The sequence below is a fragment of the Rhinoraja longicauda genome, chromosome 6 (genome assembly GCF_053455715.1).
Source record: "Rhinoraja longicauda isolate Sanriku21f chromosome 6, sRhiLon1.1, whole genome shotgun sequence".
Classification (NCBI taxonomy): domain Eukaryota; kingdom Metazoa; phylum Chordata; class Chondrichthyes; order Rajiformes; family Arhynchobatidae; genus Rhinoraja; species Rhinoraja longicauda.
This window is the reverse complement of record NC_135958.1, coordinates 29,176,381-29,199,021: the sequence shown is the minus strand read 5'-3', so window position 1 is coordinate 29,199,021 and position 22,641 is coordinate 29,176,381. Positions and strand designations below refer to the sequence as shown.

Here is a 22,641-nt window from a genome sequence, read left to right as displayed (position 1 = left end):
AGGGACATACAAGTCCTAAGACAAGACAAACTTTAGAGTGATATGGGGCACACAAGGAAGGTGGGTCTAGCGAAATGGGGCATCTTGGTCGGCATGGGCTAGTTGGGCCGAAGGGCCTGTTTCCATACTGTATGACCACTGTTACTCAGCTCGGCTATGGGAGTCAAAAATAACTTAATAGAAACCATTGACTGAGGGGAAAATAATTTATTTTTTAAAGTTATCAAAAATGCTAAAAAATGTAACACAGTTGAGGTTTTTGCTTAAATGGTAAACTTTACCCGAGGTCAACATTACCTTTATTAGAAATATATAGAAATATATAGTTGGCTTCTCCCAACACTGATTCATGGGTTAATCCAACTCCTTATCGACTGTATGAAGGTGGAGGTGACCTGCTTATAGGGACCTTGCCTTAATAATCTTGTCCATATGGATAAACTGCAATCACGAGATGCTAACTATCTCCTTCACGGCATGAGGGTTTAAATCTTGTGAAATTATGTTGGAGACACGTCTTTTCTGCCGTGTATCTCTTGTGTTTTCTGTTCTTTTATCAGGCTTCCTGTGTTTGAAGAGGATTGATTTCAGAAACAGTGAGGGCATGGAATGAGGGAGAGGTTGGTGGAGGGGTTTATCTAAACCATTTCAGGAACAAGGAAGGAAAAGGTTAAGAGGTACAGAAACCATGATGGCTGAGCAGATGCATATTGAAACCCTGAATCACTCACCTCTCTGGGGAAAATGACTCCAAAACGCCCTCACAGAAATTCTAAGTATCGGACACTCAATACCAATATAACATTCATTCTCTTCAGAAATGAAACCAGAAACTAAAGCTGTTCAGAGGGTGTTTGACAACTCTGGGCCTGTATTCACTGGAGTTTAGAATGATGAGGGGCAATCTCATTCAAACTTACAGAATAGTGAAAAGCCTGGATAGAGTGAATGTGGAGAGGATGTTTCTACTAGTGGGAGAGTGTAGGACCAGAGGGCACAGCCTCAGAATAAAAGGACACACCTTTAGAAAGGAGATGAGGAGGAATTTCTTTACCCAGAGGATGGTGAATCTGTGGAATTCATTGCCACAGTCGGTTGTGCAGGCCAAGTCATTGTGTATTTTTAAGGCGAAGATTGACAGTTTCTTGATTAGTAAGGGTGTCAAAAGTTACAGGGAGAAGGCAGGAGAATGGGGTTGAGTGGAGAAAGATAGATCAGCCACGATTGAATGGCAGGGTAGATCAGATGGGTCAATTGGCCTAATTCTGCTCCTCTGACTTATAAACATGAACTTATAGAGTCATTAAATCATAAGCACAGTAACAGGCCCCTCTGCCCAGCTTGCCAATGTTGACCAAGGTGTCCCATCCACACTAGTCCCACCTGCCCACATTTGGCCCATCTCCCTCTAAACCTTTCCTATCCATGTACCTGAAGGGGAGAGACAAAATATTTCCCAAAATTGCAGCAAGATAAACATTTCTACCAATTATTTTTTCCAATGAAAAGAACAATGGGTCCTCGGTAAAGGTTTTAATTCATTAACCTTTGGGATTGGAGATCGTCAATACTTACAGATTCTGGTTTGAAGAATCAGATGCAGGGATACAAAGATATTTCATGTCCTACCAAAGGAAAATAAACATATTATTAGTGGAGAATTAACGAGATCCCAACCTCTTTGTCCGCCTTCCAAACATATAGGAGGGGATCCATTGCTGAACCCAGCCTGAAGAGGGGTCAACCCCAAATGTTGTCTATTTCCGTCTACAGATGCTCCCCGACCAATTGAGATTCTCCAGAGGTTTATTTTCCATTGATTACATTGGCCAGCAATGGATCCAGTCAGTGTATTCCCCAGTAGGTTCAATTTGCCTTCCTTGCTGAATGTTCTTTTACCATTGTGGTAGCTATCACTTCCTAGGTCGTGTATGTGACCCGTCAAACCTGTGTTTGAAACCATCCCAGTATGCTACGATCACAGCTGCAATCAGTCCATGAGCTGAGTGGGATTCTATCATTTGCAGAATTTCCTCTGCACGTATCATGCCAAGGCATGAAAATATTACATCCAACATTATCATCATCCTGGAAGTTAGTACTGACCAGAAATCTAACTCAACCAGTACATAAATAACATAGAAATGTGACCAGGTCAAAAGGTGAGTGTCTTATTATAAATAACTCCCTTCCTGATGACCCAAAGCTTTTTTTAACCATCTATATGACACAAGTCAGAAGCAGTGTGTGGGAAGGAACTGCAGATGTTGGTTTATATCGAAGAAAGATAAAAAAAAATGCTGGAGTAACTCAGCGGGTCAGGCAGCATCTCTGGAGAAAAAAAAAGGAAGAGGTGGCAATTCGGGTCGGGTGGGGATGGAAATGTCTGAAAAAGGGTTCTGACCCAAAAACGTCACCTATTCCTTTTGTAGGAAGGAACTGCTGATGCTGGTTTAAACAGAAGAAAGATACAAAAAGCTGGAATAACTCAGCGGGACAGGCAGCATCTCTGAAGAGAAGGAATGGGTGACGTTTCGCATCGAGACCCTTCTTCAGACTGAAGAAGTCCTCTTCAGTCTGAAGACCTTTTCTACAGACTTGCTGCCTCGTCTGCTGAGTTACTCCAGCATTTTGTATCTTTCTTCGGTACAAGTCAGGAGCATTTTGATAAGGTTATTGACCCAAATAAATGCAGCTCCGATAAGCCAAGAATCCTCAACTCCATCTCAACAAGGTTGCCTGCTCGATTAGTATCCCATCCATCTCCCTGAAAGTTTATTCAGTCTGTTACACTGTCTTTGCAAAATGTCATCATCGGCGTGGCTATCACTCGAGGTCGAGGATGATGGTCTATGGTCCAAAGAACAAAGACGCCTGTGCGTGTGTTTGTTTAACGTGTACTTGATGTTGCACTCCAAGAAGCACACGGTCCTTCACAAATCAATCAACTAATTCCAATGGCAAGGGAACCAAGACGATTGGAGCTGATAGATCTGTTGCAGCCTTCATCCGCCTTCACAGCCGTTGAGTCCAAGATAACTTTGTCCGCCTGGTCCCCCGCTGAGGTCTTGTAGGTTGGATCGTTCTTAGTCTGGACCCTCATCCTCGAACCTTACCTCCATGGGTGGCCCTACCAGAAGCTAGTGCTTCCGACGGCATCGCTCTCGGGATCATTGGGGCATGCAAGCCTCTTCACCACGACAAGGTGAACGATCCGAGGAGGTTGCAAAATGTGCCATCTGCAAAATGCACCAACGGTTACTAACCTAGGCTATTCTAACACCATCTCCCATAGTCACACCCTCCACCACTAAGAAGAATAAGGGCAGCTTGGGGACCACCCGATGTACCAGATCCCCGCTGTGACACACACCTCCCTGATCTGAAAATACATTGCCATTCCTACATCATCGATTGGTTTAAATCTCAGAACTCTCTCCAACTGCAAGAAATTACAGAGGGTTGTAGATGTGGCTCAGTCCATCACACTGAGCAGACTCCCCACCATTGGCTCCAACTACAGCACAATGGCGCAGCAGCAGAGTTGCTACAGAGCTAGGTTCAATCCTGACTACGGGTGCTGTCTGAATGTACAGAGTTTGTACATTCTCCCTGTGACCATGTGGATTTTCTCCGGGTGCTACAGTTTCCTCCCACATTCAACGACATGCTGGTTTGTAGGTGTATTGGCTTTTGAAAATTGTCCCTGATGTGTAGGACAGAACGAGTGTACTAGTGATCATTGGTCAGTGTGGACATGGTGGGCCGAAGGGCCTGTTTCCACACTGTATCTCTAAACGAAAACTACACTTCAGAATGCCTCGGAATAGGGGCCAACATAATCAAAGGCTTGTCCCACCCCAGTCATTCTTTCTTCTCCCGGCTCCCGTACAACAGAGGATACAGAAGCTTGAAAGGGCGCACCGCCAAATTCAGGAACAGCTTCTTCCTCTCTGTTACTGAACAGCACATCCATAAGCTGGGGTACTGTCCCATTCACCTCTACCCTGATGCGAACATTGGATCTGTCTTTGGAACTAGTTTGCTACAATGCTGAGAACTATATTCTGCACTCTGTATCTTCCTCTTTGTTCTACTTATTGCACTTGAGTTGAGCTTGATTGTATTGATGTGTCGTGTCATCTGATCTGATTGGATAGCATGCAAAACAAAGTTCTTCACTGTACCTGTGACAATAATAAACCTAAACCTAAACCTAAACAGCGTCTTCCCCAGAATGATTGTGCTCACCACCACCTTCTCAAGGGCAATTATAGATGGGTGACAAACAGTTTGTCAATGACACTCTGAACATAAAGTCAAGTCAAGTCAAGTCAATTTTATTTGTATAGCACATTTAAAAACAACCCACGTTGACCAAAGTGCTGCACATCTGATTAGGAAAAAAAAAGAAACATACAGTGGCAGGCAGCCAAACACAACGGCGCGGCCATCTTGAACAAAATGTTTAACTAAAGCAGAATGGTGTCCCGCGGCCGCGCCACACCGGGCGATGGAAGGCCCCGCGGCCGAGCCGCACCGGGCGCTGTTCAGTCCCGTGGCCGAGCCGCACCGGGCGATGGAAGGCCCCGCGGAAGAGACCTAAAAAAAAAAGAAAGATTTCCCCCACCCACACCCCCCCCCCACCCCATATAAAAAACCTAACTCATTTTCTGTGGTTGAGCATATAATTTCTTAACGAATCTAAAGTGAAATTTTTGATGCCTTTGCGCTCTCAGTTTGAAATCCCAAATAGAGTTTTATTTAACTGTAATCCTCTTGTGTGAGATCTTGAGGAATAGTTTATTTGAATGCAAATTACTCAGTGTGTAATCTCCTTCTTTCTAAACACAAAATAATTGCCTCAATCGTCCATTTTGGTGATTAAGCTGGAGAATGGCTTCAGTTTACCGAAAGCCTTCGCTTGGATGCCCACTTAGTGTTTGTGCATCAAGTCAATACATGTTCCATGCTCTGTTCTGTGTGAATATTGCAAGCAGGAGAGTTCTTGCTTGTTGCTTGCTTTAAGTTTCCACCAATGCAATGGTTCGGGCTGGTAAACTTTAAAGTTCCATTAAAGATTGCTGCATATTGAAGTTGGAAAGCATCAAATCTAGAAATGCCATTGGGGGTTTGTTTCAGTTAATTCAATTTTCGAGGATCATACAGTTATAGAGCCATAGATAGAGGTAAAAACAAGGAACTGCAGATGCTAGAATGGCACAAAGTGCTGGGGTAACTCAGTGGGTCAGGCAGCATCTCTGGAGAACATGGATAGGTGACGTTTTAGATCGGGAACGCTTCTTCAGACTTCTGAGCCATAGATACTGCACATAAAAAGTGTTGCAGTCACAGTGGTGCAGCTAATAAAGCTGCTGCCACACAGTGCCAGAAACCCGGGTTCAATTCTGACCTCGGGTGCTGTCTATGTGGGGTTTGAATGTTCTCCGTGTCACTGTGTGGGTTTCAAGGGCCGAAGGGCCTTTTTCATGTTGTATCTATTATCAATGATTCAATGAAACAGACCATTCAGCCACCATATGCACCCCATTTCTTTTATACATCCCTATCCTGACCCCATTCGGTTTTCCCACATTCTTATCAACAGCCCCTCCCTAAAATTGTACCACTCACTCACACACAAGAGCAATTTACAGCAGCTCATTAACCCATTGACCCACATATTGTTGGAATGTGGGAGCACCTGGATGAGACCTACATAGTCAATAGACAATAGACAATAGGTGCAGGAGTAGGCCATTCGGCCCTTCGAGCCAGCACCACCAGTCAATGTAACCATGGCTGATCATCCACAATCAGTACCCCGTTCCTGCCTTCTCCCCATACCCCCTGACTCCGCTATCCCCAAGAGCTCTATCTAGCTCTCTCTTGAATGCATTCAGAGAATTGGCCTCCACTGCCTTCTGAGGCAGAGAATTCCACAGATTTACAACTCTCTGACTGAAAAAGTTTTTCCTCATCTCTGTTCTAAATGGCCTACCCCTTATTCTTAAACTGTGGCCCCAGGTTCTGGACCCCCCAACATTGGGAACATGTTTCCTGCCTCTAACGTGTCCAACCCCTTAATAATCTTATATGTTTTGATAAGATCCCCTCTCATCCTTCTATATTCCAGTGTATACAAGCCTAGTTGCTCCAGTCTTTCAACATATGACAGTCCCTCCATTCCTGGAAATAACCTAGTAAACCTACGCTGCACGACCTCAATAGCAAGAGTATCCTTCCTCAAATTTGGAGACCAAAACTCACACAGTACTCCAGGTGCGGTCTCACTAGGGCCCTGTACAACTGTAGAAGGACCTCTTTGCTCCGATACTCAACTCCTTTTGTTATGAAGGCCAACATTCCATTGGCTTTCTTCATTGCCTGCTGTACCTGCATGCTTCCTTTCAGTGACTGATGCACGAGGACACCCAGATCTCGTTCCTCACAGTTCACACTACCACCCAGCTTTGTATCATCTGCAAATTTGCTAATGTTACTTTTAATCCCTTCATCCAAGTCATTAATGTATATTGTAAATAGCTGCGGTCCCAGCACCGAGCCTTGCGGTACCCCACTAGTTACTGCCTGCCATTCTGAAAGGGACCCATTTATCCCCACTCTTTGCTTTCTGTCTGCCAACCAATTTTCTATCCATGTCAGTATCCTACCCCCAATACCATGTGCTCTAATTTTGCACACTAATCTCCTATGTGGGACCTTGTCGAAGGCTTTCTGAAAGTCGAGGTACACCACATCCACCGGCTCTCCCCTGTCAATTTTCCTAATTACATCCTCAAAAAATTTCAGAAGATCAGTCAAGCATGATTTCCCCTTCGTAAATCCATGATGATTCGGAACGATCCTGTTACTGCTATCCAAATGCTCTGCAATTTCGTCTTTTATAATTGACTCCAGCATCTTCCCCACCACTGATGTCAGACTAACTGGTCTATAATTTCCTGTTTTCTCTCTCCCTCCTTTCTTAAAAAGTGGGATAACATCCTCCAATCCACAGGAACTGATCCTGAATCTATAGAACATTGGAAAATGATCACCAATGCGTCCACGATTTCTAGAGCCACCTCCTTAAGTACCCTGGGATGCAGACCATCAGGCCCTGGGGATTTATCAGCCTGCAGTCCCATCAGTCTACCCAACACCATTTCCTGCCTAATGTGAATTTCTTTCAGTTCCTCCGTTACCCTAGGATCTCTGGCCACTAGAACATCTGGGAGCTTGTTTGTATCTTCCTTAGTGAAGACAGATCCAAAGTACCGGTTCAACTCGTCTGCCATTTCCTTGTTCCCCATAATAAATTCCCCTGCTTCTGTCTTCAAGGGACCCACATTTGCCTTAACCATTTTTTCCCTCTTCACATACTTAAAGAAGCTTTTACTATCCTCCTTTATAGGGAGAACTTTAGACTTTAGAGATTCTGTTCGAAAGCAGGCCCTTCAGTCCACCACCGAGTCCACATCGACCAACGATCATCCTGTACACCAGCACTATCCTCCAACCTGGGGGCAATTTACAATTTTAGCAAAGCCAATTAACCGACAAATCTGTATGTTTTTGGAGTGTGGGAGAAACCCGGAGCACCCGGAGAAAACCCACGCGGTCACAGGGAAAACGTACAAACTCCGTACAGACAGCACCCGTGTTCAGGTTTGAAGGGTTCCTGGCATCGCAAGGCAGCAGGTCTACTGCTAGGCCACTGTGTCACCCCCGAGAACATGCATTTCCCACAAAGAGAGCTCAGGATCAAAACCACCTCACTGGAGGTGTGAGCCACCATTTCTACTGACTGCACCATTGTGCATCATAGAGTCATACAGCGTGGAAGCAGTCCCTTCGGCCCAACTTGCCCACACTTACCAATGTGTCCCATCTACACTAATCCCACCTGCCTGCATTTGGCCCATATTCCTCTAAACCTATCCTATCCATGTACCTGTCAACATGTTTCTTAAATGTTGCGATAGTACCTGCCTCAACTACCTCCTCTGGCAACTCGCTCGATACACCCACCACCCTTTGTGTAAAAAAGTTACCCCTCAGGTTTCTATTAAATCTTTCCCCCCTCACCTTAAACCTATGTCATCTGGTTCTCAATTCCCCTTCTCTGGGCAAGAGACTCTGTGTGTTTGTCCGATCTACTCCTCTCATAACTTTGTACACCTCTCTGTGATCGCACCTCATCCTCCTGTGCTCCAACGAATGTAGTCCTAGCCTGCTCAACCTCTCCCTCAGGGCCTCGAGTCCTGGTTACATCAAGGTTGAGGTCACCCTGCTGGAGAGTAGTCCCCTGAGTAAAAAGGGGTAGGAGTGATATCAAGTAATGCTGAAGTACATATTAGGTCCTGGTGGTTATGCAGATAATCCAACTCCCCGTGGAATATCCGAGCGATCTGCAGCATGGCAGTGAACAGAGGAGTAACATGCACGCATGGCATTGAGGTTTTAAGATGCACTACATTGCACGGAACTAGCTATGGAAAGGTAGATGCAAAAGTGGCTGTAAAGCACATCAGGACAGACTGAGAGGAAGTGAGAAGTGCCTTAGGAAAAAAAAAGTCATTTGCTTCTCTCGTTCTGCAGTTGTCATTTGTGCTTCGGCAGTTGCGTGACATGACTTCAGGTCGATGCCAGTGAACAGTGCACAGTCATGGAGTGTACAATCACTAAAGCCCACAGCACTCTTGCACAAGGCTCTCCAGCTTGGCTTGTCCTGGACACGGCTTCTGGAGCCGTGTATCAGCTGCCTTCCTCCAGTGAACCTGGAAGAGACCGTGTAGTGTAGCTTCGCTCCTTAGGCCAGTTTGGATCATGCACCAGTTGCCAAAGAAGGTCATGTTCGGAGAACATTCCTGCAATCAGGAAAATGAGAGTGGCTGCTCCTTCCATGTTCCAGAAAGTTACATCCATTGTGATTTAGGCCACTGGAGATACTTGCATCTTCTAACGGACAACAGGTCGCCTGTATTGGTGATAGGACACCCGTGTTGGCAACAGGTTGCTTGAGTTGGTGATAGATCGCCTGTGTTGGCAATGGGTCAACTGTGTTGGAGACAGGTTGCCAGATACAGCATAGAAACAGGCCTTTCAGCCCACCAAGTACTTGCCGACCATCAAAGACCCACACACTAGTTATCTCACTTTCGCATCCTATACACTAGGGTCAATTTACAGAAGCCAATTAGCCTACAAACGCGCACGCCTTTGGAGCGCGGGAGGAAACCGGAGCACCCGGAGAAAGCCTACGTAGTCACAGGGAGAATGCACAGTCGCGATAAAGACAAGGCCCAAGGTCAGGATTGAACCCGGGTCTCTGGTGCTGTGAGGCAGCAGCTCTACTGCTGTGCCACTGTGCCATCCCACCTCCAGGATGAGGGGGGACCTCGTTGAAACTTACCGAATAGTATAATGCCTGGATAGAGTAGACAGGGAGAGGATGTTCCCGCTAGTGGGAGAGTCTAGGACTAAAGGGAACAGCCTCAGAATAAAAGGGTGTACTTTTAGAAATGAGGTGAGGAGGAATTTCTTGAGTCAGAGGGTGGTGAATCTGTGGAATTCATTGCCGCAGACGGCTGTGGAGGTCAAGTCAATGGATATTTTTAAGGCAGAGATTGCTAAGACTCTTGATTAGTATGGGTTTCAGGGGTTATGGGGAGAAGGCAAGAGAATGGGGTTGAGGGGGAAAGATAGATCAGCCATGATTGAATGCGGAATAGATTTGATGGGCCGAAGGGCTTAATTCCGCTCCAAGAACTTATGATCTCAACGTGTGAGATATTGGAATGTGAATCGCTCAGAGTAAACAGTCTGTAAGGAATATTGGATTATAAGACACGGTGTGGATACCCTCTGGTGGGAATATTGGAGTGTAAATCCCTCATTTTGGACTCCCCTTGTGAAGTATTGAAGTACCAATCTCTTGTTGTGGATTTTTTTGCATCAGTTAACAGTGTTTAAATCTCTCAATGTGCATTCTCATAAATACCAGCAGATAAAAATCACCATTACCTATTTAATTAATGTCTTTCTTCCAATTCCCCTGTACAAATGGCAGCTCACTTATCATCCTCTAATCCTTTTTTTAAATTGCTTAAGGCACCAGAGGTGTACATCTACAGAGGGACAATTACAGTGTGTGCATGAAGTGAGGCAATGAAGGCAAACGTATATATTGAGGCACTGATGATCTGCAAGTACAGTGGAATATTAAGGATATGCATGTAAAATAGGAAGTTGTGCATTTGCAGGTACAGTGGAGTACAGATGATGTAAATGCACAAGGGACATTGGAAGCTTGCATCTACAATGGGATACTGAAGAACTTCAATGATCACACCACATGTTTACACGACATTGAGATCTGGGAGATTGAAAGTGCAGTCCAGAAACGCCCGAGAGGTTTTCACAGTGGAGCAGTAAAATGCAACAGAGGGCAGTAGTGAGAAAATGAGAGAGGTGTTTTGATCATGATTGAAGCATGGAGTGGGTGAAGGGGGGGAGGAGGAGGGGGGGGAGGAGGAGGGGGGGGAGGAGGAGGAGGAGGAGGAGAAGGGGGGAGGAGGAGGGGAGCGCACTCGATTCCCACCTCAACCCCCCGTTAAAACTCCCCCAAACCTCTCCTGCGTTAAATGAAATTGTGTTTGGGATTTTTTTCAGAGCCCCACTCACGCACTCCATTCCCCCCTCAATCCCCCTTAAAACCCCCCGAACCTGTGCTGCATTAACTTAAATTGGTTTCAGGTTTTTGTAAGAGCACCACTCCATCCACACCCCCTCAACCCCACTCATATCCCCCCCACAACCCACCTCAACCCCCTTATCCTCCCCTCACCCACTCCATCCTCAGCCCCCTTATCCCCCCCTCCCCCACCCTCCATTCACCCAATTCATCCCCCCTGAGCCTCCTTTAAAACTCCCCCAAACCTCCACTGCATTGGTCTAACACCCTCCCTGTACTCAGCCACTCCATTCCCACCTCAACCCCCCCCCCCCCCCCCCCCGCCCCCTCATTCAGGCACAAAGTCTCTTGCCCAGAGAAGAGAAATCGAGAAACAGATTTCGAAGGGAAATCGAGAACCATAGGACAGAGGGCGGCACGGTAGCGCAGCGGTAGAGTTGCTGCTTTACAGCAAATGCAGCGCCGGAGACTCAGGTTCGATCCTGACTACGGGTGCTGCACTGTACGGAGTTTGTACGTTCTCCCCGTGACCTGCGTGGGTTTCCTCCGAGATCTTCGGTTTCCTCCCACACTCCAAAGACGTACAGGTATGTAGGTTAATTGGCTGGGTAAATGTAAAAAATTGTCCCTAGTGGGTGTAGGATAGTGTTAATGTACGGGGATCACTGGGCGGCACGGACTTGGAGGGCCGAAAAGGCCTGTTTCCGGCTGTATATATATGATATGATGATATGATATGACATGTGGCACTAGTGAGGCGGAAAAGATTTGATAAGAACCTGATGAGTAACTTTTTCACAAAAGAAAAGGGTGCTGGGTGGATGGAACAAGCTGCCGGAGGAGGTTGTTGAGATAGGTACTATCGCAACATTTAAGAAACATTCAGGCAGGTCTAGGGCAGGATTAAAGGGATATGACCCAAACTAGCTAGATGGGACAGGTGTAGGTGGGGCATGTTGGTCGATGTGGGCAAGCTGGTGCAATTGGCATGCTACATGACTCTATGACTCTCTCTGACAGGAGCTCTGTGAGACCCTCTCTCACTGCTCCCTCTCTGATTCTTGCTGCTCTCCTGTCGTTCGATCAAGTTCTGACCCAGACTCACTAGGCTTTGTGCCACCCTCCACCTCTCCTTTCCAGTTTTCTCCCCCCCCACTCCAACCTGTCTGAGGAAGCATCCCGACCGGAAACATCGTCTGTCCATTGTCTCTACAGATGCTGCCCGACCCTCCATGGCTTTGTGTTTCCAGCCTCTGCTGTTCCATGTGTCTGCGTGAAAAGCTTGGAGCAGCGCCCCCTAGTGCAGCAGCACCAGTCAAACGTCAAACACCCTCAGGACAAGATGGGGGAGTGGGGTATTGTTTCTGGATGGAGAAGGAGTAAACAGTGGACTGTGTTTTATTTTTTTGAATACTTCTCGAAAAGCTAATCCGGATGTAATCTGACTTGAGGAAATACAACAGACTCCCAGCCTGAAGGAGGGTCTCGACATGAGACGTCACCTATTCCTTTTCTCTAGAGATGCTGCTGCCTGACCTGCTGAGTTACTCCAGCCAATTTGGGTCTATCTTGAGGAAATACAATCCAGGTATGCAAGTGTCAGCTTCCAAACTAAAGAAAAATGTTCAATTGGACAGCCAGTGCGGTATCGCCGAGCACAGGCGAGTGTGTGTATGATTCAGGCAGGGCCACGGACTGCTAAAGGAATTCACTTCTGCAATGGGTCGACCCCGGGACGTGGCTGCAGATAGGAGATCCCATGTAAAGATTGAGCACAAAAACGGGAAAAACTACTCTCTCCTATCCGGGAGAAGATAGAACATATCCCCTGCATGGGAAGATTGAGAATTTTCAAAACTGCCTGAATGGAGCTTCACAAGGAGTTCAGACAAGTGGGAGTGCCGGCTTACAGCGGCATTGTGTGTTGATGTAGTGGAAGCATCAGATGCACCAGGATCCAAACAGCGTTCGTACACATCCCGATCGCTCGCCTCACTGTCATTCTGTTTAAGACGCAGGATGTGTTCTGCCTCATTTAGCATCAATGTCACTGCTCTCTCCACCACCCATGCATTCCCTTGCCTGCAGCTGACTTCATTAGCACAAGGGAGCAATCAGGGCAACACTGACTCCAATTCATAAGTTGGAGGAGCAGCATTAGGCCATTCAGCCCATCAAGTCTGCTTCACCATTTAATCATGCCTCATCGATCTTTCCCTCTCAAACTCATTTTCCTGCCTTCTCCCCATAACCCCTGACACCCTTGCTAATCAAGAATCTGTCAATCTCCACCTTAAAAATATCCATTGACTTGGCCTCTGTCTGTGGCAATGAATTCCACTGAGTCACTACCCACAGATTAAATAAATTCCCCCTCATCTCCTCTCTAAAGGTACATCCTTTCATTCTGAGGCTATGGCCTCTTGTCCTAGACTCTCCCACGAGTGGAAACACCCTCTCCGCATCCACTCGATCCAGGCCTTTCAAAACAAGTGCAGCAGTAACTCAGCAGGTTGTGGTTTATCAATGTTCTCCAGAAACGCATGCATTGTGTAACCAGCTGACAGGTTAGCACGCAACAAAAGCTTTTCACTGTACCTCGGTACACGCGACATTCACTGGACGAAACTAAATGTGACCACACTGACACCTACAACAAGGAGATGGTACTGCAGCTGATTACTGTGGGGCCAACATGAATGAGCCAGACTTTGGTACCGTGGGGGGCTTCAGCCTCTCTGGAGGCTTACCCAAAAGTTTTTAAATATTTATTTACACTTCCCTTTCAGGTTTAAGTCACGTACACAGTTAGAAAGCAGCAATATCCTGATTGTTGCGTGGACAGCAGCATTCAAGAGAGAGCTAGATAGAGCTCTTAAGGATAGCGGAGTCAGGGGGTATGGGGAGAAGGCAGGAACAGGGTACTGACTGAGAATGATCATCCATGATCACATTGAATGGTGGTGCTGGTTCAAAAGGTCGAATGGCCTACTCCTGCACCTATTGTCTATTGTCTATTGATCCAAAGCGGGCAGGTGCAGGGAAAGCAATCATATGGTCCAGCTAACTCACCTGGTTCCACTCCAAACATTGCCTCCCTCCATCAACAACATCCCATGCCTGCACAATGCACCACCTGCAAGAACCACTGCAATTTTTCCCATCAGTATCTCTCAGACCCATAGCTGAAAGAGATAAAAAGGCAACAGCCACAAACTACCGTGACCTGTCCATTCTCCTGCAAGTTACACTGTGAATGGGCAGGTGACACAGTGGCACAGCTGATAGAGCGGCTGCCTGCAAAGCTGCTGCCAGAGACCCTGGTTCGATCCTGACCCTGGGCGCCGTCTGTGTGGAGTTTGCACATTCTCCTTAAGACTGTGTAGGTTTCTTCCTACATCCCAAAGAAGTGTGGGTTGTAGGTTAATTGGCCACAGTGAATTGCCCCTGGTGGACGCAAAAGTGGGATAACATAAAGCTAGTGTGAACTAGATGGTCGCTATGAATGATCAGCCATGATCACATTGAATGGTGGTGCTGGCTCAAAGGGCCGAATGGCCTACTCCTGCACCTATTGTCTATTGTCTATGAACTTGGTGTGCCGGAGGGCTGGTTTCCATGGATTTTTAAACTAAATACATTATACAGGCAAAGAAACATAATCTAATTTTAACTGCCACAACTGAGATAGACACATCCAAGATAAGACTCACTCATATAAGATAGACACGAATTGCTGGAGTAACTCAGTGGGTCAGGTAGCAGCACTGGAGAAAAGGAATAGGTGACGTTTCAGGTCGACACTGTCTTTCGAGATACTGCCTGACCCTCTGAGTTACTCCAGCATTTTGTAGCTATCTTCAGTGCAAACCAGCATCTGCGGTTCCTTCCTACACAATAACTCATCTGGTCTAGAATATCAAAGATGTTCCTTTGGATCTACTCATCCCTTTCCCACCTCCTCTGCTACTAAAACGTTACTGCTCCCTTTCCCAGTAAACTGACCACTGAGCTGACAAAACCATGATCTCTGGGAGTCACTAATTCCCTCCCAAGTCCCCTCTCTTTATGCCACCTTGTAAAAAGACTACCTGTTTGAACAAATAACCTCTCATGCTTTAGGTTGCTAGATAATGATCTGGACAATATTGCAATTTGTTTCGTACCTGAAGCAAAGCCAATTTTCCTGATCATGCAGACCCTTAATCTGCGGGGAGAATGCTTGCAATTAGAGAGCTTACACTGTCAGTGTGCATGCTACATCTTAGAAGAATCAACTGGATCTGCTAACTGAAAAGAGCTGAGGTGAACCCTGAAAGATGCATATGTGGCTTACCACTGCCATCTGCTGTTTAAATGCAGGAATTTATTGGCCACACCTGGAGATATTTAGTTTATTTTAAAAGACAAAGTACTTGAGTAACTCGAAGACAGACTCAAAAAGCTGGAGTAACTCAGTGGGTCATTCAACACCTCTGGCGAAAAGGAAAAGGTGATGTTTCGGGTCGAGACCCTTCTTCAGTCTGAAGAAGTCCTGTCCCGAAACGTCACCTCTCCATGTTCTCCAGGATTCTGTCTGACCCACTGAGTTACTCCAGCGTTCTGTGTCTATCTTTGGTTTAAACCAGAATCTGCAGTTCCTCCCTACACATACTTGAGTAACTCAGCGGGTCAGGCAGCATCTCTGGAGCACATGACATTTCGGGTCGGGACGCTTGTACAGAAACTATGCATTGCTTCTATGCAGAGAATATTTACGAAACGTATAAAACTAACGTGTTGAGTCCTGATGGAGGGAGGTTGCTTCTTGTAACTTCTAACAGACCAGACTTGACTATTGTTCCATCAACAATTGACTATTCTGTGTCGGACTACCAATATTTCTCCATATATTTGCCAACACATACATAAGGCCCAAGGAAATATATATAATCTTAAAGTGGTGGGATCAGGAATTTCCCAACAGCACTCTGGATACTGACTTCACTAATGGAATGCTGCAATTATCAAGGATGCCTGTGATAACTCAGTCCCAAAGCACCAAGCAGAAGTTCAGTTTAGTTTAGCTTATTGTCACTTGCACCATGAAACAGTGAAAAGCTCTTTTGTTGCATGCTATCCATGATAACTGATATAGCAGAGGCCACATCGAGAGTGTCGAATGCAATAGAGAAGGGTGGAGGTGGTGCAGGTGGATTGCTGTCTCACCGCGAAAGACCGTTTAGGTCTCCCAACTATAGTGCGGGAGGATGTGTAGGAGTCAAGTGTTGCATCTCCTACAGTTGCTGGGGAAAGTGGCAGAGGATGGCGAGGGATGTTTAGCGAAGGATGAACGAACTAGGGAGATACAGAGAGAGTGGTTCTCTTAGAAAGCAGAAAGCGGTGGGGAGGGGAAGGGGTGACTAGCGGTGGGATCATGTTATAGACTAATTCTAGATAGCTTTGTTTAGTTTCGAGATATAGCGTGGAAACAGGCTCTCTGGCCCACCGAGTCCACGCCGATCAGCGATCACCCATTCGCTAGTTCTATCCTAACATGCCGGGGACAATTTATAGAAACCAAATAACCTACAAACCTGCATGTCTTTGGAATGTGGGAGGAAACCGGAGCATCCGGAGAAAACCCACATGGTCACGGGAAGAAGGTACAAACTGCATGCAGACAGCACCTGGACTCAGGAACGAACCTGGGTCTCTGGTGCTGTAAGGCAGCAACATTGTGCCACCATGACAGAAGTCAGTTATTGTCAATGGCAGAATTCCTGAATGTGGTGAAATTGCTTTCATGTTGGATATTGACGTCAATTTGGAAACAAAACCTGCAGTCAATACAGTTGATAGAATTTCCCCAATTTTCAATTATAAATGCGGTTCATTTAACTCCTTCACAATGCGCTATAGAAAAGAGAAAACCACAGTCAGCCTAAACCTAAGACTCAAATATATCTACTCCTTCCCATAAATGTCGACATAGCAACGTAAATTCAATTACATTTATGAATACCCTGACATATCACCTTACCACCTCACCATTTCCCAACCTAGAACCCATAACATTAATCATCGGCACTTCAGCACATCTATAATCAATTTCTTTCTCCCTCCTGTGCCCACACATATGTCTTTATTTCAGCTTTTTCTGCGGTGTCACAAAACGCTCCACAGATTCAGTATTTTTTTAAAAAATCAAACCAACTTTCCATTTGAAGGCATTTCATTTTAAGGCAAGTTTCCAATTTAAAAATAAAGCAAAATTTTGCCAACACCAGCAAACCATTTTTATTTAAAATAAATTAATCGACATTAATAACCCCTTTGAGGAGTTGGTGGACCCAGTCGTACAAGGATGCTGTATTGATGCAAGAAAGGCTCTGCCTCAATCTCTCGCCATTAGTCTGTGCGTGTGGCTCCTGCGAGACTGGATCCTTCACCCATGACATTACAGGAGAAAATACTTTCAAGAGAGACTGATCAGGGGATCTACTCTGGATGATATCGTGAGAAGGTAGACATATTGAGAAGGTAGACATATTGAGAAGGTAGACATATTGAGAAGGTAGACATATTGAGAAGGTAGACATATTGAGTAGATAGACATATTGAGTAGATAGACATATTGAGTAGATAGACATATTGAGTAGATATATTGAGAAGGTAGATATATTGAGAAGGTAGATATATTGAGAAGGTAGATATATTGAGAAGGTAGATATATTGAGTAGATATATTGAGAAGGTAGATATATTGAGAAGGTAGATATATTGAGAAGGTAGATATATTGAGTAGATATATTGAGAAGGTAGATATATTGAGAAGGTAGATATATTGAGAAGGTAGATATATTGAGAAGGTAGATATATTGAGTAGATATATTGAGAAGGTAGATATATTGAGTAGATATATTGAGAAGGTAGTTATATTGAGTAGATATATTGAGAAGGTAGAAGATATATTGAGTAGATATATTGAGAAGGTAGACATATTGAGAAGGTAGACATATTGAGAAGGTAGATATATTGAGAAGGTAGATATATTGAGAAGGTAGATATATTGAGAAGGTAGATATATTGAGAAGGTAGATATATTGAGAAGGTAGATATATTGAGTAGATGTATTGCGAAGGTAGATATATTGAGTAGATATATTGAGAAGGTAGTTATATTGAGTAGATATATTGAGAAGGTAGATATATTGAGTAGATATATTGAGAAGGTAGATAAATGTTTTCAAAGATCAGGGAATTGAAGGTTTTGAGGAAGTGGCACTGGAGTGAAGGACGGGCGGAACGGTGGCACAGCAGTAGAGTTGCTGCCTTATAGTGCCAGGGATCCGGGTTCGATCCTGACTGTCTGTACGGTGTTTGCAAGTTCTCTCCGTGACCGCATGGGTTTTCTTCGGGTGCTCCAGTTTCCACCCACATCCCAAAGGCAGCTGGTTTCTAGTAGGCTCATCGGCTTCTGTAAATTGTCCCTTGTGCGCAGGATAGAACCAGTGCACGGGTGGTTGCTGGTCGGCGTGGACTCAGTTGGCTGAAAGACCCGTTTCCACTCCGTATCTCTAAACTAAACTGAAGGCAGAAGGCATGTCGGCCATGACTGTATTGTGTGGCAGGACAGGCTTGGGGAATGCGAGTAGCTTATTTCTGCTCAGCACTTTTTTTAGACATAACGTTGTCAATACACATATCGTTACTTAATGTTGGCATCTATGGCGGATGGTCCTGCATGTTGCTTAAAGGCCTGACCACCTAATTTAATTAATATCTTTTTTTTTTAACTTTAGTAATCTGTTTACCATACAAAAAAAATCTTTAAAAATTGTTTTTTTGTTGTTGTTTTTTTGCGTGCCAGTAAGCCATACACAAAGAAAGCACTGCTCCTACACCCTTGTCTGTTCTGTTCTTACATCTTTCAAAAGCAGAAACTTTGGAACATTTTGTTCACAACACAAAAAGGCCAAATGTTCACCTTTAAATGTATGCTACTTTAAAGAGTGGGTACACACCCAGTACCTCCAGATACCTCATTTCCAAGTACAAATGGCAATTTTCAATCAATAACAATGAGTTCCGCCGGTCAAAATTACATCCAAGACAAAGAGAGTGCTTAGTTGGAGCGTAAACAATGTAGGGGAGGAGAATGTGGGTGAGAGGAGAGAGAGAGAGGAGAGGGAGGGGACGTGTGAGGAAAGTGAAAAGAAAGAAAAAAGTTAGTGGGGGAGAGGAGGAGGGGGATGAGGGAAGGGGGATGAGGGAAGGGGGATGAGGGAAGGGGGATGAGGGAAGGGGGGAGAGGGGGGGAGGCGGGGAGAGTGGAGAGGGGTGAGGTACAAATGAGGGGAGGGGATCCAGGGGGTAAAGTTTGGAGAGGACAAAGCGGGGAAAACACGAGAGGGATAGTGGAAGAGACGGAGATACAAGAGGAAGGAGCAAGAGAGGAGATAGAATGAGCGAGGGGGTAAACGAGAAGTGAATTAGGAGGGAGGGAGGAGATTGAGGGGGGAGGGATGAGCAAGAAGAAACAGGGATTTGGAAAGATAGGGAGAGAGTGCAGCAGGAAGACATGGAGAGCAGGAGAGAAAGGCAGGGGAGAGAGAGAGCAGGGAAAGAAAGAGCACGAGAATTAGTTTTGTAACAGATGTTAGCCATTTGGCCCATCAGATCTATGCCAGCTCCTCGCAGTCCTCAGGAGAGAGGACATGAGTGAGAGAGAGTGGGTTGAGAGGAGTGAAGTGGGTTGTATGAGGAGAAAAAGAGAAGTGGGGAAAGAATGCGGGCAGCAAAGAGAAGTTGGGGAGAGAGGGAGATTGAGGTACCATGGGAAAGTGGCAGAGAGTGGAAGAAATGGGGTGAGTGCAGAGAGAGGGGAAATATGAAGAAGGGGAGATGTGGGAAGGGCAAAGAAAGAGATGGGGTGGAGAGACAGTGAAAGGGCAATGAGGCAACAGAGAGGAGTGGGTAGAACAGACAGGAGAGAGAACAGAGAGGAAGAGTGAGGGAGGAGTGATACAGAGGGAGGAGAGATGGAGAGGGTTCGAGAGAAATGAGAGGCAACAGAGAGAAGGGGAAGGGAGGGGAACACTCTTGTATAACGAAACCTGACCCTGACAAAGCCTCTGGTGATTCTCTATCTGTTTACTTCCAAAAGTATTACAGCTTTTCCACGAAGCGTTGCTCAATCTCACCCAAATCAGAAACATTCATCTAAATGGTGGCGCAGCGGTAGAGTTGCTGCCTTACAGCACCAGAGACCCAGGTTCAATCCTAACCATTGGTGCTGTCTGTACGGAGTTTGTACATTCTCTCCGTGACCTGTGTGGGGTTTTTCTCCGGGTGCTCCGGTTTCCTCCCACACTCCAAAGACTCACAGGATTGTGTGTTAATTGGCTTCGGTAAAATTGTAACTTGCTCCTAATGTGTGTAGGATAGTGTTAATGTGTGTAGGATAGTGTTAGTGTGTGGGGGTAACTGGTCGGCCCGGACTCGGTGGGCCGAAGGGCCAGTTCCGTGCTGTATCTCCAAACTAAACCAAAAACTCTTTTCAGATGCCTGCCGCCACTCAGTGGTGTTATTTAAGCAAAGTCAGACCACCCAGCTGGCCTGCCCTCTGGTTTGTCAGACAGCACAGGAAAATTGAGTAGACAGCGTCCTAATTAAACTGTTTACATGAGCTTGATTCAAATTAATTTGCTTCTGGTTGTGCTTGTGGCCAGCTTCAGGAAGTGAGAGAGTTTGCTCCAATCAAACATTGCAAAAATTAATTTGCACCATTCGTGTCACCCGCTTGATTCAAAGCAGCTGCGTGTTCGCCTGGAATGGGCAAGGCTCTGGAAACCCAACACCACAGGGACTTACAGGCGGCCTGCGGTACGTCACTAGTAATTCCACACTGGCACAGTAACCAATAACTTACAGAGCAGCGTACTGAGCTGCATAATGCAAAGCAATGGTACTTACAGCAGAGTTCAAATTCATTCAGTCATTAGGGCCAAAATTTGTGCCTGCAGAGAGATCTCAGATATCTATTTATTGGCCTCGCCTGAAACAATAGGGGACAAAAAAAAGTCAAAGTGCGGCACTGGGCAGCGGTAGAGTTGCTGCCTTACAGCGCCAGAGACCCGGGTTCGATCCTGACTACGGGTGCTGTCTGTACACAGTTTCTACGTTCCCCCAGTGACCGTGTGGGTTTTCTCCGGGTGCTCTGGTTTGCTCCCACACTCCAAAGGTGCACAGATTTGTAGGTTATTTGGCTTTGGTAAAAAAAATTATAAGCTGTTCCTGGTATTTATTCACAACATTCTGGAGTAACTCAGCAGGTCAGGCAGCATCTCAGGAGAGAAGGAATGGGTGACGTTTTGGGTCGAGACCCTTCTTCAGACTGAAGTGTACAGGTTAATCACTGGTCAGCGCGGATTCGGTGGCCCGAAGAGCCTGTGTCTGCGCTGAATCTCTAAAGTGTAAACTGTGATAGAGGTGAAATAAGCTTGTGAAATTTAAATCTAAAGGAGGCACAGACTATCTCACAGCTCCAGAGGTCCTGGTTTTGGCCTGACCTCGGGTGCTGTCTGTGTGGAGTTTACACATTCTCCCTGTGATCGTGTGCGGTTTCCAATGGGTTCCCTGGTTTCCTCCTACATCCCAAGACTGTGCTTGTTAATGGGACAATGTAAAATATCTGTCATGTGTAGGAGTGTGGTAGAATCTGGAGAGGCTCATGGCAGCATAAAACTAGTTTAGTTTAGTTTGGAGATACAGCATGGAAACAGACCCTTTGGCCCACCGGGTCCGCGCCGACCAGCGATCCCTGCACATTAACACTATCCTACACACACTTTTTACATTTACCAAGCCACGGGGAGCACATAAAGACTCCGTACAGACAGCACCCGTAGTTGGGATCGAACCCGGGTCTGTAAGGTAGCAACTCTACCGCTGCGCCACTGTGCCACCCTGGATGGGGCAACATTGATGTGAAAATGGGTACTTGACGGTCAATGCACTGAGAAGCCTCTTTCTGTGTTGTTTATCTCTGACAACAGGGGAATCAACAAGAGATAGTGTACATTGAGACATTTTCCCCAAGCTTTAAATCAGTTGTTAATTTGAAAAATATTTTCTAATTTAATTTCTATTCTAGAAATTTTGATGTTGACATTTGGTACCAATTTATTGTAAGAGTTGTTTTTGAACAGTAGGGCGGTACAGTGGCGCAGCGGTAGAGTTGCTATTCCTTACAACGCCAGAGATCCATCCTGACTATGTCTGTCTGGAGTTTATACGTTCTCCCTGTGACCCGGTTTTCTCCGAGTGCTCCGGTTTCCTCCCACATGCCAAAGGCATACAGGTTTGTAGGTTAATTGGCTACTGTCAATTGTCCCTAGTGTGTTAGATGAGAAATGGGATAACATAGAACTAGTGTGAATGGGTAACCGCTGGTCGATGCGGACTCGGTGGGCCAGAGGGCCAGAGGGCCTGTTTCCACGCTCTATCCCTAAACCTAAAATTATAACTAAAAAGTAGCCGTGAAAGCAACCATGCGTTCTAAATGACCACTGCTCTGTGCTCCAACACACGCTCAATCCTATTTTCTCCACCCCTCCCCACTCTTGATGCTCATTCACCTTCAGCTCCCCTCAAATCTCTCCATAATTCACTGTCACTGCGAGACGGGCCAGTAGCTCCATGAGATTGTCCAGTGAGTGGAGAAGAGACAAAGGCTGGGATGAGAAATCAGCTGCAATGAGGTAGTCTGGGATGCATCAGCTGATGGCCACTGGAGCACTCGAGGGACAGTGGGGCTGGCTGAGGTTCACATGGAGAGAATGGGCAGACGGGAAGACAGCCAGAGCCAAGGAAGCAGGAGGCAGCACGCGGTACTCCAGCTAATGTCTGACCAATGCTTTATATAAGCTCCCTTCTCATGTATTAAAAAACCGCAACTAGC

At 45.9% G+C, this 22,641-nt stretch overlaps 1 protein-coding gene across 2 annotated transcripts in view; it reads right to left on the bottom strand.

The window, feature by feature from the left end:
- dusp22a (dual specificity phosphatase 22a) overlaps positions 1 to 22,641 on the bottom strand; it is a 101,215-nt gene that overhangs the window by 51,169 nt on the left and 27,405 nt on the right. For both annotated transcript variants that reach the window (XM_078401757.1, XM_078401758.1), the window contains one exon: positions 1,576 to 1,625. In XM_078401757.1, coding sequence (XP_078257883.1) covers positions 1,576 to 1,625 — 50 coding nt within the window. The remainder of the gene's footprint in view (positions 1 to 1,575; positions 1,626 to 22,641) is intronic.